This window comes from Gadus chalcogrammus, chromosome 18, assembly GCF_026213295.1.
Source record: "Gadus chalcogrammus isolate NIFS_2021 chromosome 18, NIFS_Gcha_1.0, whole genome shotgun sequence".
Lineage (NCBI taxonomy): Eukaryota > Metazoa > Chordata > Actinopteri > Gadiformes > Gadidae > Gadus > Gadus chalcogrammus.
In genome coordinates this window covers 197,501-225,262 of record NC_079429.1, presented here as the reverse complement: position 1 = coordinate 225,262, position 27,762 = coordinate 197,501, and the positions used below count along the sequence as shown (strand labels likewise).

The window sequence follows — 27,762 nt, the reverse complement described above, 5'->3', positions numbered from 1 at the left end:
AGGGGGTTCAGGTCCTCAGAGGAAGCTCTTCTCCAGGTCTTTGGCGGAGATGGTTCTGAGGGGGTGGGGGGGGCGGTGGGGGGGAGGGAAGGGGGAGGCCCGGGGGGGAGGGGGAAGGGTGGGGGGGAGGGAGATGACGGAGGGCGTGGCGGAGAGCGAGCCGTATCCCCCCGGCCTCTCTCGCCCATCCCCCAACGGGCCCTGGAGAAACATCATGGGGGGGTTCTCTGGGGGGTCAAGGGTCAACTCTGGAAAGACAGAAAGACAGACAGACAGAGGATGGGGCGACAGACAGACAGACAGACAGACAGACAGACAGACAGACAGACAGACAGACAGACAGACAGACAGACAGACAGACAGACAGACAGACAGAGACAGACAGACGATGGGGAGAGAGAGAGGGACCAAATGGTTTCATCAAAATCAGCTCAGAGGTCAACTCGTTCAAAGAAAGGGTTGGCCGTTCCTTTCTTAAACATAATGTCTCATACTTGTTGAAATTTTCTTCACACAGCAATTAATAACCTATTAAAGGGATACTTCACCGATACAGAACCGGCGTTCTATCATTATAAGATCACTATGATAGTATTTTAATAGAGTTTTTTCTTCCTTCAGTCTACCATAGTCTTCCCTTGGCCCAGTACTCTTCCTTCAGTCTATCATAGTCTTCCCTTGGCCCAGTACTCTTCCTTCAGTCTATCATAGTCTTCCCTTGGCCCAGTACTCCATACATTTCTCCTAACCTGACATTAAATGACGCGTTTGACGTCATGTCAGTAGAAATTTGCTTGCCTGCTAGAAGGGCGGAGGACTAAAAACCACTGGTTCCGCAAATTTGTAAGCCCACCAATAAGGAGGGGGCAGGAGCTCGCGTACGAGATGTAAACACAATGCCCACCATGTTTCTTCACCGCTTAGCTAGAGAACTAGACCGACACAAACCTCTGAGCATGGTAGCAGCAAATTTGCAATGAGAAACAGCCGAAGTGGAGACCCGTGCATTGATTCTCGGCAATGTTGGAGAAAGAATTGGGGGAAGAAACGTTCGCTTTGACTCTCTGAAGTCGAGAGATGTCGGAGAACCCGACGCATTCGTTTATAAATAATATCATCTCAAACGACTCCGTAGGGTTCTCCGACGTCTCTGGTTCTTCCACTTCCACATCAATCTGAAGTAGACTGAACTGCGACATGGAGGAAAAGGGATCATTGCCCCCTATTGTGGACCGCGATCGTCTTCCGCCGGAAGCGGAAGTGTCGAGGCAGTGTCGAGGCAGCGGGCAGCGAGCAGCGGGCGGTGTCGAGGCAGCGGGCAGCGGGGCTCCCTCCATGTCGCGGTCGCAGTTCCACATCAATCTGAAGATGCAGTTCAATATGGACCTCAGAGGCTCAAAGCCAACGTTTCTTCGCCCAATTCCTTCTCCACCATAGCCCAGAATCGTACACAGGTCTTATTTTGCAAACCCATAGCCGAGAATTACATTGAGCAACCGACCAGACCCGCTCTAAATTGATGCCGACGCCCGACCCGTACCCAAAGGAATATTAGACTAGGGTGACCAAACGTCCTCTTTTCCCCGGACATGTCCACTTTTTACGTCCCGTCCGGGGCGTCCGGGGGGGTTTTATTAATTGATGATAATGTCCGGTTTTCGGACATTATCTCGTTGCATATTTGTTTTTGCCTCGTCGCATATTTGTGTTTCTGGGTCTTTCACATAACGTACTAGTTATTACCATTGTATATGACTGGAAATGGTATCTCCCTTACGTTCCACCTTCTTGCGCGAGCTGACTGTAGAGAGAGTCTGTCATTGGGCGACCGATCTCAGGGTTGCCAGAGCCACGATAATGATCCTCCAAATACGACCATTTTGAGCCTTTGGTACGTTACTTTGCCATTTCCAATCTGGCAACATTGAGCACCTTGCCGCTTCCACTCTGTTTACAACAGTACATTACGTCTGGCGGTGTTAGACACGGGCGACCCGGGCAGTTGCCCGGGGCACACCTGCTCGTTGAGAAGGTGCCGTGCATAGACGGAATGAAACCCCCACTGAAGTCCGTAGGCACACGATACAAACCCCCCCGCGACGAAGTGTCCTCTTTTTCACAAACTCAAATATGGTCACCCTATATTAGACACATTAGATGGAACACCGGGAACTACACCATCTGGTGTTTGGCGTGGTGCTTTAGATTGTTTTGCAAAAAAAGCACATCATCCACTGTGGATGATTTTAGTTGACTCCTCTGCTCCTGAATAACATCTCCAGCACCGGAGAAGTCTCGCTCGCAATCGCAAACCCACGACCGACCCGCGCTGTTCAGGCGTCCGACCCGACCAGCACCCGTGTCCGACACAGTTCCTTTATAACTTATAACTCGAAATTGTGCGTTTCACCCGTCGGGTACCCGAACCCGTGCAGGACTCTGGCCGAGATAATCCTCACTAGAGTTTTTACTTGTTGTCCCAGAACCCGACAGTTTTCAATCCATAATATCATCCGGATGCGCCCACAGCCCTTAACCGTGATATTATATATTGTATTATATACCTATATATTATATTATATTATATTATTTAGAAATAGAGCTCCGGGAGTCCGCAAACGGCAACAATCACTTCTCCTCCATGCTGCTGTTCATGCTGGACTGCAGGGAGGGAACGCTGATTGGCTGTTATGCTACGTCTCTCAGGGAGTGAACGCTGATTGGCTGTTATGCTACGTCCCTCAGGGAGTGAACGCTGATTGGCTGTAATGCTACGTTCTCAGGCAGTGAACGCTGATTGGTTGTTATGTTACGTTCTCAGGGAGTGAACGCTGATTGGCATTGTGGGAGTTGTCTTCTTCAATCCCCAAGCACCAAAAAGTTACTGTCTGCCTTTTCTCGGTCATGGAGGCACAAAATTTGAAAATTATGTTACTATTCCACTAAATATATGACCCACCTTCAATACAGATTCATGTCTCCACCGGTAAAGTATCCCTTTAATAAACCAAATACCAAATCTAGTGAAAGACGATCCGAGGGTGTGGCCTGGAAGGAACACCGGTCTGTCACCTTCCTCCCTGGCTCACCTGTCTTTAACCTTCCTCCCTGGCTCACGCCGCCATGACCTCATTGATTAGTGTTCCAATATCCATACTTCCATGAGTACACTTAAACGTAGTACACTATCCGCACTCACTAAGTGCGCAAATTTTCAGATGTCAGTGTTGTTCCATATCGAATACTCCGTGGTGCACTGACCGGAAATTACGATCATGACTGCCGCCACGGCTCCTCCCCCGCTGTAAACATCCCGCTTTGAACGGTGAACTCTTTACGCCTAGCAGCTATAAAAAGCTATAAAAGCTATAAAAACTACAAAATGACTATTAATGCAGGCTATGATGAAAATGCGGCGACTTTGGCTCAGCCTGGCTCCGCCCTCTTCCGCTACGTAGCTAAGATGGCTGCCGTTGAGTACGAAAAGTGTACATCGCCACACACTTCGCGATTTGACTGTTTTGAGTACACCATCCGGGTCCTTTCAGTACACTTATTTTCGCCCGATCTGAATCGGAACGCCCTACGTACTCAAACTAAGGCCAATAAGCACGGATGGTATGGATATTGGAACACGGCACTGATCTTCCTCATGGCTAACAAACGTGCTGCTAAAGCTAGCGAGCTAAGGCTAGCAAGCTAAAACTAGCGAGTCACGTGTTTTGGACGAAGCCTGCGCGGGGGGGGGGGGGGGGGGGGGGGGAGCTGTCCCGATAGCTTCAAAAATCTCTGAACTGTAAACACAAATTTGATTCCTATGAATAAAGATCTGTAAAGAATATGATCGAATATCCATGCTTGGGAAAACAGGACAGGACAATATGATAGGCAGATCTTCCTTGGGTTGCCTGGGTTACCAGAGTGGTCCTGGAGCTGGGCGTGCTGGTACTGCTGCCTGCTGTAGAACCTGTTGTAGATGCAGAACACGGCCACCATCAGCGCCATCGTCCCGACGGCCGCCACCACGAACAGACCCACTCTGTTGGAGCCCTGCTCCAGGGCTGAGGACCAGAGGACTAATGAGAACGGGTCAGGGTTAGGGTTAGGGCTAACCCTAACCACTCTGTTGGAGCCCTGCTCCAGGTCTGAGGACCAGAGGACTAATGAGAACGGGTCAGGGTTAGGGCTAACCCTAACCACTCTGTTGGAGCCCTGCTCCAGGGCTGAGGACCAGAGGACTAATGAGAACGGGTCAGGGTTAGGGTTAGGGCTAACCCTAACCACTCTGTTGGAGCCCTGCTCCAGGTCTGAGGACCAGAGGACTAATGAGAACGGGTCAGGGTTAGGGTTAGGGCTAACCCTGACCCTAACCACTCTGTTGGAGCCCTGCTCCAGGGCTGAGGACCAGAGGACTAATGAGAACGGGTTAGGGTTAGGGTTAGGGCTAACCCTAACCCTAACCACTCTGTTGGAGCCCTGCTCCAGGGCTGAGGACCAGAGGACTAATGAGAACGGGTCAGGGTTAGGGTTAGGGCTAACCCTAACCCTAACCCCTCTGTTGGAGCCCTGCTCCAGGGCTGAGGACCAGAGGACTCCAATCCAATCGATTAGTCATTGAAACAAGAAATAGCGTAGCCGTTGATGGTTGACATTGTGTTCCTAGGTTAAGTATTGACGTTGTTAGGCTCTGCGACACATGAAATGGTTAGCTCTTGGGATAGACACCATGGGCTATAGTAGTAGTTTATATGGCACTAACTCAGGTAGTTTGTGTATTTCTATGGCGGTAACTCAGGTAGTTTGTATTTCTAAGGCGGTAACTCAGGTAGTGTGTGGCAGTAACTCACAGGAAGTCTCGGCGGTCAGGTGACCAGCCTGCTGGTTCCTCAGGAAGTGTGGCGGGTCCTGGGTGTGCGGCGGGCCGGAGGCCCCATGGGGCCTGGGGGCGCTGACCCCCTGCTGGGAGCTCTGGGCCCAGCCCAGGCCTGGGAGCAGCAACAAGCAGACGGTAACCAGGCGCAGCATGCTGGGTTCTCCTGGGAGGGGGAGGAACCATGACATCAGCCTGCCCACCCCCTCTCCCCTTCCTGCTTCTGTTCTTATTGAACCCTAATGGACGAGGGTTACCCTAACCCTAACCCTTAATCACCGGGTTAGGGTTAAGCCTAACCCTAACCCTAATGGACGAGGGTTACCCTAACCCTTAATCACCGGTTTAGGGTTGAGTTGTTTGGCAAAAAGACGAGTGCAAACTCATCTCCGTTTTCACAATGTGACACAACTTGTTAGTCCACGACGAGATTAAACTAGTCTGCCTCAGAACGGCCGTCGCTGTTTCTGCTGTTGAGTATAAATCACCAGATTGAAGTAGACATAATAGGAACCATTTACACGCCACCCTAGCACACATCATCATCCTCAGCACCCACAAGAAGTGTTAGGCTAACTTTAACTCTAACCCTAATCGATGGAAGTCTATCTAGGTTAGGTCAAGCCTAACCCTAATAGAAAAGGGCTCCCCTAACCCTAACCGATAAGCCTAAACCTAACAGGTAGAAGGTCTGGGTTTACCTGGTGTGAAGGGTTAGGTTAAGCCTAACCCTAACCCTAACGGGTAAGCCTAACCCTAACAGGTAGAAGGTCTGGGTTTACCTGGTGTGAAGGCGGTCAGCGTCTCTCAGTGTGAAGTGATCAGGTGAGCTTCTGCTCTCTGCCGTGAACAGGCTCCTCCTTCCTGCTCAGTGTGATTTAATTGAGACCACTTCCATAGCAACCACACACCCAGGAGATTTATGTTTCCAAGACGAACCCAGACGTTCTGCTCATTAGTGGGAATACATCTGCTCATCTCCACCCTGAAGCCGCCTTTGTGTTCCACGCCTCTGGAAGCACGTTGGACAGCACTTGTGGCGTTTCGTAGAGCATATAGACAAGGTTTATGGATTATAAGAACCCCAGAAACAAAACTCAACGTCCCGGCCAAATTAAAAAACGGTTGTATGCAACAGCGCCCTCTTTTGGAGCCTGTTTATACTACAGAAGACACCGGATTTAAAATAAAATAAAACTACGGCAACAGGCTACAATAATTAACTCAATGAAGTTAAATGTAAACAAACAGTTAATAAAGATACATCTAATGGTCTAGTAAAAAATTACTAATGGTGTGTATGTTAAATAAGGCAATGGGGTTCAATTTATCAAAAAATATTAATGTATACATATATACACATATAACAGGGGTTAGGGTTAGGGTTCAATTTAACCTAATTTATGCAATAAAATAATACTTTGAATGCAAACAACAGACTTTAGACATATTTTTTTAAATAATGGAAGGAACACAATAGAAAAAAGTATTTCAAAACATGAATCAATTTATTTACATTATAATTGTTGAGTATGAAGAAGAGTATCCTGCTAAACAAATGTACAAACCATACATTTTCAATGTTGAACGCATAAAATGAAATACGTAAGCTTTGAATCCAACTCTCTAAACCACTATCAAATATAAGTACCTAAAACGAATTTGTAACAAGACAGCAATAGATAAAAAGAGCACAGGAATGACATCAACTTAGGTGACATATCATACAACCAGGTGTGAGTGTGATTGGCCCTTACAAGCCCTTTTGAAAATCGGACATCACTAGTGGGCGTGTCCACCTAGTGATGTAAATGTCCCCTTTAAAAAACATCTCCCAAAAGAGTATTTTCATCTCATTGTACGACAGAATTCGATTTGATTTCCACCACAAAAGACTTGTTGTAACGTTTGAAACCTTGTGACCACTTTGCCCGCGTGGAAACAAAACCATTTGTTCAGTCAAACATTAAAAATAACATATTTTAAAAAAGTACCTCAATTCATTATGTCAAAGAACAGATATTTGTAAAACGATCTGGCCGTTACACTTGTAAAGAGTATAACCAGAAACTATAATCAGAATCTGGAATATGCTTCAGCTGACCAAAACATAGAGCAAATGATAAGTTTGGACTGGTTTGTGTGCAGGTAGTAAGAGTTCAAGAGATTTGACAAAGACCCTTTAAAGTAAAAAGATTTTCAGAAAACAATACATGGAATCAAAGCTGTCAAACAACCATAGCCAATACATGGATCAGAAAGCAGAACTCTCTTTATTTTAACACTATATACAATTTCAAAGGACCTTGTGTTAAGAAGAGGGTAAAACAAATTGTTCTTTAGAGGTCAATATTGAGATGATTTAATCAGTAGCGTGCGGTGACCCTAAATTTCAGTGGGGCAGAAACTACTGGCGTATGTCCACACCCAAAATTTGTTTTTGTAATATGTATATATTATATACATACATAATATTGTATTAAATATATATGCTTCACATCACTCACATCCGTGGTTCATATATCCCCCTGTCTTGTTCACACACGGTTTCTCTTTGAGCAACCACATAGACATTATTTATTTTCATGCCATGCTCAGGAGAAAATTATGTTGTAAGTTTTCCCCCTATCCTTCGTTGGTTGGATAATGTTTAGGTCCGTCTGGGCCAAGTTGTTTGATTTCTAACTTCTTTCAATTTTAACCTCTGAAATGTTTTTAACAGAATCTCAACACTGTTAATCACTGGTGCAAAACCACTCGCCATATCTGCATCTGATATGGAAACGATGAAAGATACGAGTGGAATAATTTGAGGTCAAACAACAACAGTTCTAGAATATGACCGCGGGGTCTGCTTTACGACCATTTAGGCGTCTTATAGCGCAGATTGCAATTCTTTTTGCAGCCTGCAGGGTTGAGCGATAAACATACGGAGGAACGCGGTCACTGAGCTGCCCTGCCCCAACAATGCCCACCATCATCCAAATTTTTAGGTCAAGAGACCAAAAATAGTTGGAAAGCGTACAGAAACTATAGATAGTTAGTCGGAAAATCACATCATTAAAAATAAACTTGGAGCAATGATTTACTGAGGAACTATTTTGTTGGGAGCATGCTCTGAGTTCTCTGCCCCACCTGCCCATACGGACGGCATGCGCCTGGATTAATATAGAAGGAACTGTTGGACGCAGTTAAGACGAGACGTATCAGCTCGTTCAACCAATTAGAAACACAAATAAATTAAAAGAAAGACAACCAAGCAGGCGTCTTATCATAGATTAAAGACAAAAAAAAAAAGAGCAGAGAGAAATTATAATAAATACAGGAATAAAGATCATTCATGACACGAGCACAGCAGTAAATGGTCCCAATAAAAGTCTTGACATCGCAAAATAAGTAAAACAAGAAAACACTGAACACTGCAGAAGCAGATAGCAGCAAGTAAAGAAAGAATAGAACATGGACGGATGGACCGGTGAGCCGAGACCAGTGAATGGATCCAGAAACCAGTGGCCTCGGTAATGACCAGTATACACACACACACAAACCAGTGGCCTCGGTAATGACCAGTATACACACACACAAACCAGTGGCCTCGGTAATGACCAGTATACACACACACAAACCAGTGGCCTCGGTAATGACCAGTATACACACACACAAACCAGTGGCCTCGGTAATGACCAGTATACACACACACAAACCAGTGGCCTCGGTAATGACCAGTATACACACACACACAAACCAGTGGCCTCGGTAATGACCAGTATGGACAGACATAAAGATGGCCTAGTTACTCTTTGTTCAAAATTGCACCCTGAGCTCCTGATGGTATTCCGATCAGGAGCTGATGGTATTCCCATATTCCCCCCCCGATACCTGAGACGTTCGGGGCCCGCTTGGGGCCCTCTGGACACCAACAGCGTTACGCTACATCACAGCGTATTGATCGATCACTGAGCCGACCAATACGCTGAATCGTAGCGTATTGATCGATCACTGAGCCGACCAATACGCTGAATCGTAGCGTATTGGTCGATCTCACTGAGCCGATCAATACGCTGCATCGTAGCGTATTGATCGATCACTGAGCCGATCAATACGCTGCATCGTAGCGTATTGATCGATCACTGAGCCGATCAATACGCTGCATCGTAGCGTGACTCACTGCTCACCTCTGATGTCATCGATCCTGAACCTCCAAACGGCCGATGGATCTCCGCTACACCGCCGTCTGCTCCACGTCCGTCACGTCTGTCATGGGGGTCTCACACTCGTCGGCGGTGGGGACGGCCTGGAAGCCGGCGGGGGCCCAAGCCCCCCGCGCCGCACGGCTCCGCAGGGTGGCGTGGACGAAGCCCAGGGGGACCGGCATCATGGCGAAGAGGATGAGCAGGGAGAGCAGCGCCAGGGCCCAGTCCGGGTACTGCAGCCTCTCCTCAGACGCCTGCAGAGAGTAGAGGCTCAACACACCGGACCGCCTCCTCCACCACCTCCTCCACCTTCACCTCCACCTCCACTCAACAGATCAGACCTCCTCCTCCACTCAACACATCAGACCTCCACCTCCACCACCTCCACTCAACACACCGGACCACCACCTCCACCTCAGATCACCACCTCCACCTCCACTCAACACATCAGACCTCCACCTCAGACCTCCTCCTCCACCTCCTCCACTCAACACATCAGACCTCCACCTCCTCCACTCAACACATCAGACCTCCACCTCCTCCACCACCTCCACATCAGACCTCCTCCTCCACCTCCTCCACTCAACACATCAGACCTCCACCTCCTCCACCTCCACTCAACACATCAGACCTCCACCTCCACTCAACACATCAGACCTCCACCTCCTCCACCTCCACTCAACACATCAGACCTCCTCCTCCACCTCCTCCTCCTCCACCTCCACTCAACACATCAGACCTCCACCTCCTCCACCACCTCCTCCACCTCCACTCAACACACCGGACCACCACCTCCACCTCCTCCACCTCCACTCAACACACCGGACCTCCAGCACCTCCTCCGCCTTCACCACCTCCTCTACTATTCACATTGGACCTCCAACACGAGGACACCACCTCCACCTCCACCATGAGGACCACCTCGCCCCAGAGGGCTACGTACCTTCTCCTGGCTCCATGCCAGGTAGGTTGGTCTCTGGAGCACCATCCGGATGAGGCTGGCGCCCAGCAGCCCCAGCATGGCCAGCAGGCCCACGTACTTCCACAGGTACTTGTAGACGACGCTGGGACGCCAACCCAGCATGCCCTCGATGTCGTCCAGGAACCTTCACACACGACCAGATCTCAGCACGCGGCCCACGGCACCACCTTCAGCGCTCTAGAACCACACCTCTGGAAGGTGTGGGGGTGCTGGGGGCCCTCACCTGTCGGCGCCGTAGAGCCAGGACACGCTGAAGGTCTCACACACCACCACCATGATGAGGGGCAGCGTCGCCGTGTAGTCGTCGAACATGCTCACAAAGTAGTTCCCGCAGCGCTGGGTGAAGAGCAGGCCAATCAGGAAGCCCAGGACGCTGCCGCCCACTGGGAGGAGGGGGGAGAGGTCTGTGAGGAACACGCCCGCCGCCTCGCTAGCCAGAGACGGGGCCACACCCGGGGTCGGCCCGCGAGGGGGGGGGTGTCCTACCCGTGAGCTTGGTCTTGTTACGGGCCAGGACCTTGAAGCTGTCGGCCAGCGGCGCCAGGATGCCCTCCATGGTGCCGAACATGGTGCTGAGGCCCAGGTTCAGCAGCATGAGGAAGAAGAGGGCGGACCAGAAGGGGCTACCGGGGAGCAGGGACATGGCCTCTGTGAAGGCGATGAAGGCCAGGCCGGTGCCCTGCGCCCCCTGAGGAGAGGAGGAACATCCTTTAGGGCAGAAGAACCTCTCTCTTTCTTATCATCTTTTATCACATCTTCCCGGTCTGCCACTGGCCCCCATTCAGGGCAGGATGCACGACCTGCTGGGTGAACTGGTTCTATATCCTTCATGTTCAACTAATGCCGTGAAGGAGAAGCAGGACTCAGACCTTCTGCATCTCCTTCTCCAGGTCGCAGTCCGTCAGGTTCCAGGGGCCGCGGGCCCCGTGGGCGTGGAACCAGCTCCGGTACTCCGCCAGGCCCACAGAACCCGGCTCAGAGACGTTGAAGCTGGGCACCCATCTCTCCTGCGGCCCGGGCCCTGGGCCGTACTGCTGGGAGAACAGCTCCACGTTGCTGCGGAGCAGAGGAGCCTGTTTATTGATGACATGGGACAGCACTACACCATCCGGCCCCCCCAGCCAGCGGGGGGCCGGAGCAGGAGGCGGTTACCTGGCAACACAGGTCATGACGGTGTTCTTGGCGCGGAAGCCGAGCACGGAGAAGACCACCAGCGTGGCGAGGAGCGAGGTCAGGAAGTTGATGAAGGACACGGTGAAGGCGTCACGGTGGCAGTTGTTGCTCCGGGGGTTGTAGGAGGAGTAGGCGATGACCGAGCCGAAGCCCAGGCCCAGGGCGAAGAACACCTGCGTGGCCGCCTGCCGCCACACCTGGACGCTGCCCCAGATCTCCAGCTGGGAGGGGTCAGAGGTCAGGGGTCAACCCAACACCCACAGACAGACTGTTATGTAATGTAAGGGTCATGTCGTAAAGTATCCCTTACCCTAACCCTGACCTGTGGACAATGCCCTCGCCCCTCCCCTCTCGCTCCCCCCTCTCTCGCCTCTCTCTCGCCCCTCCCTCTCTCGCCTCTCTCTCGCCCCTCCCTCTCTCGCCTCTCCCCCCTCTCTCCCCTCCCCCCTCCCTCTCTCGCCCCATACCTTGGGGTAGAACATGTGGACGATGCCCTCGCCCCTCCCCTCTCACGCCCCTCCCTCCCTCCCTCGTCCCTCTCTCCCTCTCTCGCCTCTCCCCCCTCTCTCCCCCCTCCCTCCCCCCTCCCTCTCTCGCCCCATACCTTGGGGTAGAACATGTGGACGATGCCCTCGCCACGCCCCTCTCTCCCCCCTCCCTCACCCGCCCCTCTCCCTCCCTCGTCCCTCTCTCCCTCTCTCGCCTCTCCCCCCTCCCCTCCCCCCCTCCCTCTCTCGCCCCATACCTTGGGGTAGAAACATGTGGACGATGCCCTCGCCCCTCCCCTCTCACGCCCCTCTCTCGCCCCTCCCTCCCTCCCCCCTCTCTCCCCCCTCCCTCACCCGCCCCTCTCTCGCCCCGTACCTTGGGGTAGAACATGTGGACGATGCCCTCGCCACGCCCCCTCTCTCGCCCCTCCCTCCCTCCCTCGCCCCTCTCTCCCTCCCTCGCCCCTCCCTCCCCCCTCCCTCCCTCCCTCGCCCCTCTCTCCCCCCTCCCTCACCCGCCCCTCTCTCGCCCCTCCCTCACCCGCCCCTCTCTCCCCCCGTACCTTGGGGTAGAACATGTGGACGATGCCCTCGCCCCTCCCCTCTCACGCCCCTCTCTCGCCCCTCCCTCGCCCCTCTCTCCCTCTCTCGCCTCTCCCCCCTCCCTCACCCGCCCCTCTCTCGCCCGTACCTTGGGTAGAACATGTGGACGATGCCCTCGCCACGCCCCTCTCTCCCCCCTCCCTCACCCGCCCCTCTCTCCCCCCGTACCTTGGGGTAGAACATGTGGACGATGCCCTCGCCCCTCCCCTCTCACGCCCCTCTCTCGCCCCTCCCTCCCTCCCCCCTCTCTCCTCCCTCCCTCACCCGCCCCTCTCTCGCCCCGTACCTTGGGTAGAACATGTGGACGATGCCCTCGCCCTCCCCTCTCTCGCCCCTCCCTCCCTCCCTCGCCCCTCTCTCCCTCCCTCGCCCCTCCCTCCCCCCTCCCTCCCTCCCTCGCCCCTCTCTCCCCCTCCCTCACCCGCCCCTCACCCGCCCCGTACCTTGGGGTAGAACATGTGGACGATGCCCTCCCTCCCCCCTCTCTCCCCCCTCTCTCCCCCCTCCCTCACCCGCCCCGTACCTTGGGGTAGAACATGTGGACGATGCCCTCCCGCGCCCCGTCCAGCAGCAGGCCTCGCACCAGGAAGCAGAGCAGCACCACGTAGGGGAAGATGGACGAGAAGTACATGACCTGCAGACAGGGAGCAGGTCAGAGGTCAGTCAGTGGAACCAAAAGAGAATCCGTTTGACCCTTTACTACATGGAGGACATATTTATAGGTTCACTTTATAAATCCTCCGAGAGGGAAACTTCTTGAGCAACGCACACCGGTACAACCTACGACATTGGTGACCCTGACCCTAACCCTGACCCTAACCCTGACCCTAACCCTGACCCTAACCCTAACCCTGACCCTGGTGTGTCTCTTGTTCGTCTGTGGGTCCATCAGTATCTCATCAGTCCATCACGGGCGTCCCTTTAGAGACAGCCTCATCGCTGAACTCTGATACACAGGACGGCTTTAAAAAGGAGAAGAGCAGGTAACCAAGGTAACCAAGGTAACCAAGGTAACCTAACAGCAGAGCTATTGGACCACAACGGGGAACCAGCTGCTCCATCTAAAGCTAAACCACCCCACAGGAAGTGAGTCCTTTGTTTTGAGGTTGATCTGCTCCAGGGGCGAGGGCGTACCTTGGCGGAGGTCTTGATGCCCTTGAACATGCCCAGGCACACGACGGTCCAGGCGGCTAGCAGGCAGCAGGTGAGGGACAGGTTGAGCTGGCCCGTGTCCTCGATGGAGTCTGTGACGTCCAGCGCCGTGCGGTACCAGAAGAACGTGGTGGGGGCGCTGGCCGCACACTCCGCCACTGGGGCAACGACAACAAACGCTCTCAGGAGAAATGGTCTTAGTAACGTCACAATAATGCTGACCTAGAGGCAGTGGAGCACGGCACCCCTAGGGGTCATCTGGAGGACTGCAGGGGGTACAGGGGGGTACGGGGGTTGGTTAGTGTTAGAACGGTTCAGTGTCCGTCCTTACCCGTTATGTTGCCCTGTTCCGGACACTGTTCCCAAGGCAACGGGCTCTGGAAGGAGTTCCCCAGGTAGAAGAGACTCCAGCTGATGATAACGTTGTAGTAGACCGCCACGTAGAAACACACCTGCATGGAGAGACCAGCGTGAGGTCTTCTTTAGCTTGTAGCTAGAGCTTTGAAATTAACACATTGGCCCTTTGTGTTAGGGTTATATATATATATATATATATATATATATATATATATATATATATATATATATATATATATATATATATATAACTATATATATAACTATAACTACTATAACTATTAGAGGGTCAGGTTTATTATATAACTAATGGGTGAAGCTGCCTAGTCAGTGCAGTTGTTATGGGCTCACCTGGGTTGGACATAACAAAGACAGAACTAGAGCTGTGCTCAGCAACCGAATGGAGGTCAGACCACGCCTGACCACCAGAGCGTTGAGCAGGAACCAACGTCCTAGACGAGGTCACCAGTTCACCGGGAGCCGGTAAGAGACCCCGCCTCCGCGGAGCCTGTTGAGGACGTACCACGCAGCTGGAGTAGCCGATCCCGCACAGCTTGGGGGAGATGTGCTTCCACACCCCAATACTGCCCTGCCGGATAGACTGGCCTGCAGCCAGCTCCAGGAAGAACAGCGGGATTCCCACCAGCAGCATGAGCAGCACATAGAGGAGCAGGAACGCTCCTGAAGAGGAACGCTGAGTTAGAGTCACATAGAGGAGCAGGAACGCTCCTGAAGAGGAACGCTGAGTTAGAGTCACATAGAGGAGCAGGAACGCTCCTGAAGAGGAACGCTGAGTTAGAGTCACATAGAGGAGCAGGAACGCTCCTGAAGAGGAACGCTGAGTTAGAGTCACATAGAGGAGCAGGAACGCTCCTGAAGAGGAACGCTGAGTTAGAGTCACATAGAGGAGCAGGAACGCTCCTGAAGAGGAACGCTGAGTTAGAGTCACATAGAGGAGCAGGAACGCTCCTGAGGAGGAACGCTGAGTTAGAGTCACATAGAGGAGCAGGAACGCTCCTGAAGAGGAACGCTGAGTTAGAGTCACATAGAGGAGCAGGAACGCTCCTGAAGAGGAACGCTGAGTTAGAGTCACATAGAGGAGCAGGAACGCTCCTGAGGAGGAACGCTGAGTTAGAGTCACATAGAGGAGCAGGAACGCTGTGTTAGAGTCACATAGAGGAGCAGGAACGCTCCTGAGGAGGAACGCTGAGTTAGAGTCACATAGAGGAGCAGGAACGCTCCTGAGGAGGAACGCTGAGTTAGAGTCACATAGAGGAGCAGGAACGCTCCTGAGGAGGAACGCTGAGTTAGAGTCACATAGAGGAGCAGGAACGCTCCTGAAGAGGAACGCTGAGTTAGAGTCACATAGAGGAGCAGGAACGCTGAGTTAGAGTCACATAGAGGAGCAGGAACGCTCCTGAAGAGGAACGCTGAGTTAGAGTCACATAGAGGAGCAGGAACGCTGTGTTAGAGTCACATAGAGGAGCAGGAACGCTCCTGAAGAGGAACGCTGAGTTAGAGTCACATAGAGGAGCAGGAACGCTCCTGAAGAGGAACGCTGAGTTAGAGTCACATAGAGGAGCAGGAACGCTCCTGAGGAGGAACGCTGAGTTAGTCACCCACAGCGTCTGACCTCACCCTCACATAGAGGTAGGAGAGGGTTAGTCACCCACAACGTCTGCCCTCGACCTCGCCCTCGTCCTTTAACACAGGAGGCTCCACTAGGACCTCTGGGAGCGTTACAATGTGTTGAGATGGAGAACTGAACGATATTAATAATTTTGGACTCCTCATCTTACACTTGAGTCAAGGCGTCCTGGATGCAGAGAGCAGGCAGCGCTTAGGAACCCGCCCCCACTAGAGGCCCCGCCCCCTGAAACCACACCGCTCACAATCACACAGATTCAGCGCTCCCAAAGCAGGATCCACGTTCCCCCAGACGCTGTCCTCACCTCCTCCGTTCTGGTGGCACAGGTAGGGGAACCGCCACACGTTGCCCAGGCCAACGCTGAAGCCCACCTGGGCCAGGAAGTACTCCACTTTGCTGTTCCAGCCGTCCCTGGCGGGCGGCTCCGACGGGCAGGAAGTCACCGGCAGCTCGCTGCTTCCTGCGGCGCCGTTGGCCCCTAACAGCGACGCCGCGACCTCTGCACCCTCCAGCGGCAAGGGCTGCTTCTCCATCTGAGGGGGGGGCGGCAGTGTGTTAGCAGCAGCTAATGACTAGCAGCTAATGACTAGCAGCTAATGACTAGCAGCTAATGACTAGCAGCTAATGACTAGCAGCTAATGACTAGCCCCTTGTTGGTCCAAGCGTTTAACTAAAGGACTGACATGTGTTCCACAGCAGAATTCTCTTCTGATGCTTTGCATGGGAACGTCAATAAAAAATGTATATATCATACAGATGTACAATATTATGGTAATAACCGTGATAATATCTTGTATTGTGTATCTATCAATACATCAATATTGATATTATTATGACAAAATACTATCTCTCTCACACACAAACCCCCTCCCCACCACACACACACACACACACACACACACACACACACACACACACACACACACACACACACACACACACACACACACACACACACACACACACACACACACACACACTACAACTAAGTGTTCATAAAATAATAGTGAATCTAAAAGAACAGAATATAAGTGTTCTCACCAGACAGAGTCCTACAGACCGACTACAGAGAAAGGGAAGTCCCGCCAAGCGGGACTTGCGTAAAGATTGCGATCCTGCTATTTCTCATGCATCCTGAGCAGATCGGAGCGAAAGCGCTGCACGAGAACACCGCTAAAATAACGATTCAGCATCAGGACTTCGGTTAGAGCTCCGATGCGTGGACGCTCTGTCCGTGCGTCAGCTTCATGCAGTCCGTGTGTGAGGTTCATGTGCTCCACGATGCGTTGTTTCCGGATGATGCAATAGCCATGGTGACTGAGGCCCCGCCCAACCGGTCCAGACTGGAGGACCAACGATGCATCTAACAATGTATCTAACTAACCCTAACCTTAACTAAAATAACAATAATCCTAACTAACAATGTATCTAACAAATCTTAACCTTATCGAACAATGTATCTTACTAACCCTAACCTTAAATAACAATGTATTTAACTACTCCTAACTAGCAATGTATCTAACTAACCCTAACTAACAATGTATCTAACTAACCCTAACCCTTACTAACATAACCCTAACTTACAATGTAGGCCTATCTAACAAATCATAACCTTATCTAACAATGTATATAACTAACCCTAACCTACAATAAATCGAACTAATCCTAACCAACAATGCATCTAACTAACCTAACCCTGACTAACCCTGTATCTAACTAACCCGAAGTCTAAGTAACAATGTATTTACCTAACCCTAACTAACAATGTATCTAACTAACCCTAAACACCCTGTATCTTACTAATACCTTGCGTGTATTCTGTGTTTAGGTATTCAGTCTGTTGTGAACTAGATAGTGACTGATTGACATACTAACCTAACCCGCGGGTCCAAGTGAAAGCGTCTAAACTAAAGGATATACATCAAAGTGTCTAAAGGATATTAAATCAAAGCGTATATTATATTAAGGAGATAAATCAAATCGTAATTATATTAATGACATTTAATCAAAGCGTAATTATTTTAAGGACATTAATTCAAAGAGTCTGAAGTACTTTAATGTCTTTAGGCTCAGGAAAGTCAACACGTGGCAACTTCTGCCTAGTTTATTTTGATCGCAATGTTGACTGACTCTACTTAGTTAAGGGACATCTTGTATCCGTTATTTTAGCATAGCGCTTTATAACCATGGTCATCATTCTAAATAATATCGTACCAATCAAACCTTGAACTAGTTCTTTAACTAGTTCTTTAACTAGTTGCGCTCTGCGCCACGTAGCACGCCACGGCACCAGACTACCGTCCCGGTCCGTACCTTAGCAGCATGCTGACCGGCCAACTGGAGGATCGATCACACATGAAACACACATATAAAGACAGAACAATACCTTTCTTCACAGGACTCAGATCTTTAAAGGGTTCAGGTCCTGAAGAGTCAGGTCCTGAAGATCATCCAGAGGCAACGCGCGGTGCAGCCAGTAGGCCCCGCCCACCGCCACGGCCCGACAGCGCTGCGATGCTCCTTTCTGTCGGACCTGAAACCTGCATGACGCGCAATGACGTGATAAACTCCTTGAGATGATAGTTCACATTAGAACATTTCATTGGCTCATGAAGGCAGATATAATATAATTATAGTAGCATATAGTATATATAGTATAATTATAGTAGTATAATAGTATCACTCCCCTTGGCTTTTTAGACCGATTTATGTAAACCTTATCAACATGATTCATAAAATGTTCCATTTTTGTGAGAAAGGTCTGTGTGTGCGTGTGTGTTTGCGTGTGCGTGTGTTTGTTTGTGACTGTGTGTGTGTGTGACTGTGCGGGTGACTATGACTTTGTGTGTGTGTGCAGGCGACTGTGTGTGTGTGTGTCTGTGTGTCTGTGTGTCTGTGTGTGTGTGTGTGCGTGTGTGACTGTGCGGGTGACTATGACTTTGTGTGTGTGTGCAGGCGACTGTGTGTGTGTGTGTGTGTGTGTGTGTGTGTGTGTGTGTGTGTGTGTGTGTGTGTGTGTGTGTGTGTGTGTGTGTGTGTGTGTGTGTGTGTGTGTGTGTGTGTGTGCACTTTGCGATAAGGGAGAGAGAATGAGGTGAGAGATATTGAGATATTTGAGGCTTAGTGGAGCGCAGTGGGTGTGGCCAGAGAGACACGCCCCTTTCTAGAATACCTTATAGCAGTGGGTGTGGCCAGAGAGACACGCCCCTTTCTAGAAGACCTTATAGCAATAAGAAAAGCAGGAGTTTCCACAAGGCTGACCTGAGAACCACATCCTACTCCCACTAAGGTAAGTTCATATCAGTAACTTATTATCTGTCCTACACATTGCTTTTGTTATTATGATATGATATCACTTTAGACGAAGGACAAAAGCTTGGGTTTGCAGTTAACACATTAATCCGTGAATACTCTTCCTTAGTCATGGTCTGGCTAGGGCGCTCATAAACCACATGCCGGGTCCTGGTCACCTCCAGGGAGGGCTGGTCAACATCAGGGCCGTCACAGCATAGGATCGGTATTATAACCGAGACACGACCAAATTCAAACAGCAAAGTACAGCTTTCTCATTGTGACAACCTCAACACTCACTGAGACAGACCTCAGGTCAGACTGGGGACGTCCTGGAGACGACAGACCGGTTAGGTTGCTCTCAGCGAAACACACACACAGACAGACACACATCCGCACACACGCAAACACACACACACACACACACACACACACGCGCACGCACACAGTACTCCCAGTGAATGAGCGAGAGCGAGGGTTGGACAGGAGATTAGCGTGGACTTCTACCAAAATAAGAGTCCTTACCGTGAAAGGACTGTTGAGTCACGTTGGTTATGAGGAGGGAGAATAATAGGAGTGGTACGCTGACTGATGAGGAGGCGTGGCTATAAAAGGACGATTAACATCAAACTGTCATGACTGCACCCTGAACAGCCATACCTGAGAGGTGTATGGTGACAGGTATCAGAACAATGTTTCCTTTAGACTCACCATACACAACACAACAAATCACAACACCATACACAACACAACACCATACACAACACCATACACAACACACAACAAAACACTATACACAACACAACACAACAAAACACAACACAACACATCACAACACCATACACAACACAACACAACACCATACACAACACACAACACAACACCAGACACAACACAACACAACACACAACAAGACACAACACCATACACAACACAACACCATACACAACACAACACCATACACAACACAACACACAACAAAACACAACACCATACACAACACACAACAAAACACCATACACAACACAACACAACACCATACACAACACAACACATCAAAACACCATACACAACACAACACAACACAACACCATACACAACACACAACACAACAAATCACAACACCAGACACAACACAACACACAACAAAACACAACACCATACACAACACAACACCATACACAACACAACACCGTACACAACACAACACCATACACAAAACAACACACAACAAAACACAACACCATAAACAACACACAACACAACACAACAAATCACAGCACCATACACAACACAACACCATACACAACACAACAAATCACAACACCATACACAACACAACACAACAAATCACAACACCATACACAACACAACACAACACCATACACAACACACAACACACAACACAACACAGCAAATCACAACACCATACACAACACACAACAACACCATACACAACACAACACAACACCATACACAACACACAACACAACACAACAAATCACAACACCATACACAACACACAACAACAACACCATACACAACACAACACAATACACAACACAACACCATACACAACACAACACCATACACAACACAACACAACACCATACAACACACCACACACACAACACCATACACAACACAACACCATACACAACACCATACACAACTCAACACAACACCACACAACACAACACAACACCACACAACACAACACCATACACAACACAACACCATACACAAACACAACACCATACACAACACAACACAACACCATACACAACACAACACCACACACACAACACCATACACAACACAACACAACACCATACACAACACAACACCACACACACAACACCATACACAACACAACACAACACCTGACCCCTCCCTCCTCTTCAGGTTGTGGGTCTCAGTTCCCGGACAATTTGGACAAAGTCTCTTTTGGCTCCAAATGAAACAAGCTCAAGCTATCTTGAAAACTTTATTTATTTCCCAGGTTATGAAGGAGGACCTCATCAAGGAGAACCTCAACAAAGAGAACCCAATCCAGGAGAACCTCAACAAAGAGAACCCCATCAGAGAACCTCAACAAAGAGAACCCCATCAGAGAACCTCAACAAAGAGAACCCAATCCAGGAGAACCTCAACAAAGAGAACCCCATCAGAGAACCTCAACAAAGAGAACCCCATCAGAGAACCTCAGCCAGCCAGTCAGACCGGCCCCATCGCCCACTGCCATGACAAGCAAACCCAAATATATCGTTAATGTGAGTACTCAGTACCATGATACTCCTCTGATCGTTAATGTGAGTACCCAGTACCATGATACTCCTCAGATCGTTAATGTGAGTACTCAGTACCATGTTACTGCTCTGATCGTTAATGTGAGTACCCAGTACCATGATACTCCTCTGATCGTTAATGTGAGTACCCAGTACCATGATACTCCTCTGATCGTTAATGTGAGTACTCAGTACCATGATACTCCTCTGATCGTTAATGTGAGGACCCAGTACCATGATACTCCTCTGATCGTTAATGTGAGTACTCAGTACCATGATACTCCTCTGATCGTTAATGTGAGTACTCAGTACCATGATACTCCTCTGATCGTTAATGTGAGTACCCAGTACCATGATACTCCTCAGATCGTTAATGTGAGTACCCAGTACCATGATACTCCTCTGATCGTTAATGTGAGTACCCAGTACCATGATACTCCTCTGATCGTTAATGTGAGTACCCAGTACCATGATACTCCTTCTGATCGTTAATGTGAGTATCCAGTACCATGATACTCCTCTGATCGTTAATGTGAGTACCCAGTACCATGATACTCCTCTGATCGTTAATGTGAGTACCCAGTACCATGATACTCCTATGATCGTTAATGTGAGTACTGAGTGCCCTGATACTCCTCTGATCGTTACTGTGAGTACTGAGTGCCCTGATACTTCTGTGATCGTTAATGTGAGTACTCAGTACCATGATACTCCTCTGATCGGTAATGTGAGTACTGAGTGCCCTAATACTTCTGTGATCATTAGTGACCAGCAAAGGGGGTCTATCAACAAACCTCTGATAGACCCCATCCTATTGGTCTAGATTCTAGAGCAAGTTAAAGGGACACTGTGTAACATTTTAAGTAATTTATAACCTCAAATCAACGTATTCATTCATAAATAAGTCCTCATTGGTGTAAAATTATCTCTGCCAAAAATCACACTTATCCTCCTGAGCAAAGAATAATTAATATGTAGTTACATAGGACGGGTAAGCTTCATGGAGGCTTCCATGTTCTTCCGGTCTATGAACTGCCGAGAGGGGACAAAGAGCACTACGTGGTTCAGGTAATGCAAACGCGTTTTCACTCTGAGCCAGCGTGAATGATGACTGAAATAATTCACTATCTTGCTCGAGGAATTACTCATACATCATTAGCTTACACTAATGATTCATTGCAGTTTGAAATCTGTTTGAAATAACGAACCTCATCATCACTCGAATGACTCGATGAGGTAGCATTGGATGTCATGACAGCTTCTTGGCACATACTGCCCACCGTAGTTTTAGAACAAGCGAGCACTATTAGTTTGAATGCAATATACAATTGTACCACTGGTTGGGAGTAATCTTTACACAGTGTCCCTTTAAAGTTAGGGTCTCAAACACAGCTGGAAACGGGACAAAAGGATGGAAGCGTTGAGGCTTTTATCCAAAGGGCCGTAGACTAAGTTGGTTTGTCAGAGGAGCCCACGGCTGAGCCTAGTCTTAGGTTGAGGCTGAGCCTAGTCTTAGGTTGTAGGGGGCGTTGCTGAAGGTGTGGCTCAGTCCAGGTTCCTCTCCCCTCCAGCACCTGCTGACCTTCTCGCTGCGGAGCGAGGTGGCGGACGTGGAGGCCGCCCGGACACGCCTCTGCCAGCTGGCCAAGGCCGACAAGCTGTGGAGCCAGTGCATGGTCCTGGAGGTGGGGCCCGCCGCCCTCCGGCTGCTGGACATCCAGACCAAGGTCCGTCTGCTGGGGGACCGCCGGGGTCTGGGGGACCCCCGGGGTCTGGGTGACCCCCGGGGTTTGGGGGACCCCCGGGGTTTGGGGGACCCCCGGGGTCTGGGTGACCCCTGGGGTCTAGGGGACCCCCGGGGTTTGGGGGACCATCGGGGTCTGGGGGACCCCAGGGGTCTGGGGGACCGCCGGGGTTTGGGGGACCACCGGGGTCTGGGGGACCCCCAGGGTCTAGGGGTCCCCAGGGTCTGAGCTGGGGGGTCCCCAGGGTCTGAGCTGGGGGGTCCCCAGGGTCTGAGCTGGGGGGTCCCCAGGGTCTGAGCTGGGGCTGGGGGGTCCCCCTGGGTCTGAGCTGGGGCTGGGGACCCTTTGGATCCACCATGAGGTCTTGGGGTTGGTCAGGGGATGGAGGCTCACGTCAGAACTCCTTCATTAGTCTGCATAAAGCTGAAGGAATTAAACCGGTCTTCCTGTTATTGGTTCATCCTTCCCCGACGGTCGGTGGTTTCTGTTCGTGGTTTGAATGGTTTCAGTGGAAACCATTGGGTCTATAAATGAAAGATAAAACATGAAGTAACTAAAAGACTGAAAGGGCGGGCCTAGTCCTGGCTGTGGGCGGCTAAGTGACGGCTCCCCTGGCCAACAGGAGGAGCTGGAGCGTTACCCTGTGGGCGTGGTCCATCGCTGCGACGCCATCTTCTCCGTGCCCGAGTTCCCCAGCCTGCTGCTTCTGGTCTGCGGCTCGGACCAGGAGAGCTCTGACGTGCTGTTCTTCAGCTGCGAGGCGGTGAGCCACTCGTACGGTTCTTAGGACGGCTCTCTGGTGTCACGTGTTGTAGTGTTGAAACGCTGGATGAACATGAAGATGTCCTCCTAGGCCAAGAGGATCCGCGATGACATCACACTCGTGGTTTCGCCCTCGCCCTCCAATAGGAACACAGAGACGCCAGAGGCACTCAGGTAATTATGAGCACTAGTCACACTGACTCCTTGGGTCGGGGTGGATGGTTGGGTTGGGTCATTGACCCTTAATAGACTGTTGGGCCTTGATTGGGTTCCCTCTCTCCCTCTCTCATATATCCATTCTAGCTATCCCTCTATTTTCTATTCAGTGTTCAACAGAGAGAGAGAGAGAGAGAGAGAGAGAGAGAGAGAGAGAGAGAGAGAGAGAGAGAGAGAGAGAGAGAGAGAGAGAGAGAGGGGCATACACATAGGGGTGTGTAAGCAGCTGAGAGGGAGTGAGGGAGGACAAACCGGTTTGACCAGTTTTCTACATAACTTAAGGAGGTGTGACAGAGAGAGAACAGAGGAGAGAGAGAGTCATAGAGAGAAAGAGAGAGAGATACACACACACTCACACAGAGAGAGACAGAGAGCACAGAGAGAGTGAGAGAGAGAGACAGAGAGAGCAACAAAGAGAGAGACGGAGAGAGTGACAGAGAGAGACAGAGAGAGTGGCAGTGTTTGCTTGCGTTGGGGCTAGTAACCCTCACCGAGTGTAGAGCGCCTACCTCTGTGGCTCCAGCTGGACCCAGAGGACGAGCGATACGGTAAGACGATCTCCCTTACTTGAGGATATCCCTGTGATTGAGGATCAATCCCAGGGATTGATCTGCAGTCTGTGGTATCAGCCTGCCCTCCATTGGGAGGTCAGCTGAATTATATTTTATAGACTTCATACTGTTGTAAAAGGAAGGAACAAGTTAGTTCCTAATTCAATTGAAAGTCATTGAGTTGAGTTGGGAACTTGTTTGAATCCCTTCCTCCTCCACCGTTCTGTGTGGAACTCGTTCTACAGGAGCTCCGAGTGTGTGTTCTGCTCAACCTGTTGATTCTTTGTTATCCGTCGGCTGATGTGGAAGTGACCAGTTTAACCTCAATAGTCTGAACTGTAGAATGCTGGGCATGGTATGACCGCGGTCGCCTCTGAGTTTGGTCTGGAATGATGTGCAGCTGCCCTGGGCGCCTTGAGACTGGAACACACCTGGAGAACGAGGCTGTTTCTCTCGATGGCACCGGGAGTCCCACCTGACCCAGGCCTGACTCGCGGCCACATGGGCGGGTCTTTGTGTACTCAACAGCTTAGTGAGAGATGGTTGTCAGTGACAACAAAGCTGCTCTGTCCTTTAAAGAACGGAGCTAAAGTCTGAGTAGACTCTGACAAGAATTGTGTGTCTGTGAAGGTCTGTGTTGTATAGCCTCTTCTCTTGTTTGTACTGTAAAACGTTGTTGTTATCGTCGCCATGTTTAAGTGAAGGTGAGGCTGAAAGAGGAGGAGCCGCTGTCAGCATCACTAGCTCTCTGTCTGTCTCCAGGCTGTCTGTCTGTCTCCAGGCTGTCTGTCTGCAGGCTGTCTGTCTGCAGGCTGTCTGTCTCCAGGCTGTCTGTCTCCAGGCTGTCTGTCTGCAGGCTGTCTGTCTGCAGGCTGTCTGTCTCCAGGCTGTCTGTCTGCAGGCTGTCTGTCTCCAGGCTGTCTGTCTGCAGGCTGTCTGTCTCCAGGCTGGCTGTCTCCAGGCTGTCTGTCTCCAGGCTGTCTGTCTCCAGGCTGTCTGTCTGCAGGCTGTCTGTCTGCAGGCTGTCTGTCTGCAGGCTGTCTGTCTCCAGGCTGTCTGTCTCCAGGCTGTCTGTCTGCAGGCTGTCTGTCTCCAGGCTGTCTGTCTCCAGGCTGTCTGTCTCCAGGCTGTCTGTCTCCAGGCTGTCTGTCTCCAGGCTGTCTGTCTCCAGGCTGTCTATCTGCAGGCTGTCCTCAAGACAACATTACTAAGGTTCTCCTCTGTCCCTCTCCAGGTTTGCTCAGAGTGCAGAGAACATGATCGACCCCTACGGAATACCGAGCCCCCCCATCGCCCACGCCCCCAACGCCCCGCCCGCCTGCCCCCCCCCTTACCCCGGACCCAGAGGTAGGGGCTGTTTGCTTTCACACGGGGGGGGGGGGGGGGGGAGAGAGAGAGAGAGAGAGAGGGACAGGAGAGAGAGAGAGAGAGAGAGAGAGAGAGGGACAGGAGAGAGAGAGAGAGAGAGGGACAGGAGAGAGAGAGAGAGAGAGAGAGGGACAGGAGGAGAGAGAGGAGAGAGGGACAGGAGGAGAGAGAGAGAGAGAGAGGGACAGGAGGAGAGAGAGAGAGAGAGAGAGGAGAGAGAGAGAAGAGAGAGAGAGGAGAGAGAGATGAGAGGAGAGAGAGAGGAGAGAGGGACGCAGGAGAGAGAGAGAGAGAGAGAGAGAGAGAGAGAGAGAGAGAGAGAGAGAGAGAGGTGTGGAAGGTACAGTGAAGTATTTAAGGTTGAAGGATTTCAGGAGCACAGAGATTGCATTGTTTGTTTTTGAGATGGGTGGGGGGGAGATGTAGGTGCGTGCGTGCGTGCGTGCGTGCGTGCGTGCGTGCGTGCGTGCGTGCGTGCGTGCGTGCTGTGCGTGCGTGCGTGCGTGCGTGCGTGCGTGCGTGCGTGCGTGCGTGCGTGCGTGCGTGCGTGCGTGCGTGCGTGCGTGCGTGCGTGCGTGCGTGCGTGCGTGCGTGCGTGCGTGCGTGCGTGCGTGCGTTGCTGTGCGTGCGTGCGTGCGTGCGTGCGTGCGTGCGTGCGTGCGTGCGTGCGTGCGTGGGAGCGGTTAAAGACTAAATGGATGAGGTAATGTTCCCTAACACTAACCCTACCCCCTAACCCTAACCCATTCACTAACCCTAACCCATTAACTAACCTTAACCCTAACCCTACCCCTAACCCTACCCATTACCCACTAACTAACCCTAACCCTACTCCTAACCCACTAACTAACCCTAACCCTACCCCTATCCCACTAACTAACCTTAACCCTACCCTTAACCCACTAACTAACCCTAACCCTACACCTAACCCACTAACTAACCCTAACACTACCCCTACCCCTACCCTACCCCTACCCCACTAACTAACCCTACCCCTAATCCTAACCCACTAACTAACACAAACCCGCTTACTTACCCTAACCCTACCCCTACCCCTAACCCACTAACTAACCCGGACCCTACCCTTAACCCACTAACTAACCCGGACCCTACCCTTAACCCACTAACTAACCCGGACCCTACCCGTAACCCACTAACTAACCCTAACCCACTAACTAACCCTAACCCTCTGCTCCCTGACAGCTAACGGTGTAAGCGGAGGAGCTGACGTCTCCTTCCTGAGGGCCGACAGAGAAGTGGTACGTCCCGGACCACTCCATTCACAGCTAACTGAGCTGAGTGGGAGGGATCACGAGAGGGGTTAGTGAATGGGTTAGGGTTAATGAATGGTTAAAGGGGACCTATTATGCTTTTTCGACTTTTATGACCTATAAACGTTATAGTGATTGATGGTCATGTTTAACCATACTAAAGGGTCAAATAATGCCGCACATGCATTTCGACGTATTCCCTGCTGACAGTCTGGGGTGGCTGTGCAGAGTGCTAAACACTCGGACAACGTTTGCGATTCACTTGTTCACATTTCCGGGAAATCATTTACGTAGAGGCACTCCTGCCGCGCCCCCATATGCCTGGTCAAATCTGCCCGCGCGCACGCTTCAAGGAAGGTAACCAATCACAACGGAGTTGGGTTGGCAGGAGGGGGGCGAGGGGGCGGAGAAGGACGAAACGGAGCGTTGACAGAGAAGGCTGAAAGCGTCCAGATGAGAGGAAGAGTTTCCCGAAAATCTACATCGTTTTTTGTGCTGTAATTCGTGTCAGGTTGCGCTATAGGAGTCATTAATAAGAAATTAAGACCAGAAAAGTAGTATAATAGGTCCTCTTTAAGGGTTGGTGAATGGTTAAGGGTTGGTGAATGGGTTAGGGTTAGTGAAACGTTAGTAAATAAACATTAACGTTATTGAATGGGTCAGGGTTAGTGAATGGGTTAGGGTTGGTGAATGGGTTAGGGTTGATGAATGGGGGAGGTTTAGTGAATCGGTAAGGGTTAATGAATGGGTTAGGGTTAGTGAATGGGTTAGGGTTGGTGAATGGGTTAGGGTTAGTGAATGGGT

The 27,762-nt window shown here is 50.7% G+C and overlaps 2 protein-coding genes across 3 annotated transcripts in view; one reads left to right on the top strand and one right to left on the bottom strand.

Moving 5' to 3' along the window:
• Positions 1-6,348: 6,348 nt before the first annotated feature.
• Positions 6,349-24,913, bottom strand: LOC130371974 (sodium-dependent neutral amino acid transporter B(0)AT2-like). 2 transcript variants are annotated; one of them, XM_056577868.1, is made up of 13 exons: positions 24,278-24,913; positions 17,853-18,006; positions 15,771-15,999; positions 14,342-14,499; positions 13,793-13,913; positions 13,444-13,619; positions 12,833-12,943; positions 11,198-11,439; positions 10,915-11,101; positions 10,532-10,733; positions 10,269-10,428; positions 10,007-10,169; positions 6,349-9,317 (listed from the first exon to the last, which is right to left on the bottom strand). In XM_056577868.1, exons 3-13 carry the CDS (start codon positions 15,997-15,999, stop codon positions 9,093-9,095), a joined length of 1,974 nt encoding a protein of 657 aa, XP_056433843.1. In that variant the 5' UTR covers positions 17,853-18,006; positions 24,278-24,913; the 3' UTR covers positions 6,349-9,092. The 2 variants fall into 2 exon arrangements, with proteins under 2 accessions (XP_056433843.1, XP_056433844.1); XM_056577869.1 differs by lacking the exons at positions 17,853-18,006; positions 24,278-24,913 and adding an exon at positions 16,508-17,838.
• Positions 18,728-27,762, top strand: part of LOC130371695 (epidermal growth factor receptor kinase substrate 8-like) — a 16,407-nt gene continuing 7,372 nt past the window's right edge. Inside the window, exons 1-8 of the mRNA XM_056577552.1 lie at positions 18,728-18,755; positions 20,760-21,030; positions 22,617-22,772; positions 23,413-23,553; positions 23,644-23,718; positions 24,096-24,316; positions 25,554-25,666; positions 26,891-26,946. Of these exons, the coding sequence (XP_056433527.1) occupies positions 21,001-21,030; positions 22,617-22,772; positions 23,413-23,553; positions 23,644-23,718; positions 24,096-24,316; positions 25,554-25,666; positions 26,891-26,946 (792 nt within the window). The 5' untranslated portion in view covers positions 18,728-18,755; positions 20,760-21,000. The remainder of the gene's footprint in view (positions 18,756-20,759; positions 21,031-22,616; positions 22,773-23,412; positions 23,554-23,643; positions 23,719-24,095; positions 24,317-25,553; positions 25,667-26,890; positions 26,947-27,762) is intronic.

Excerpts from the sequence above, each read along its gene's own strand:
- LOC130371974 (XM_056577868.1), bottom strand. The coding sequence starts at position 15,999 with ATGGAGAAGCAGCCCTTGCCGCTGGAGGGTGCAGAGGTCGCGGCGTCG. Across the intron at positions 13,620-13,792 it reads GGAACAGGGCAACATAACGG|TGGCGGAGTGTGCGGCCAGC; the intron begins GTAAGGACGGAC and ends TCGTTGCCCCAG. Across the intron at positions 11,440-12,832 it reads TCCACATGTTCTACCCCAAG|CTGGAGATCTGGGGCAGCGT; the intron begins GTACGGGGCGGG and ends GACCCCTCCCAG.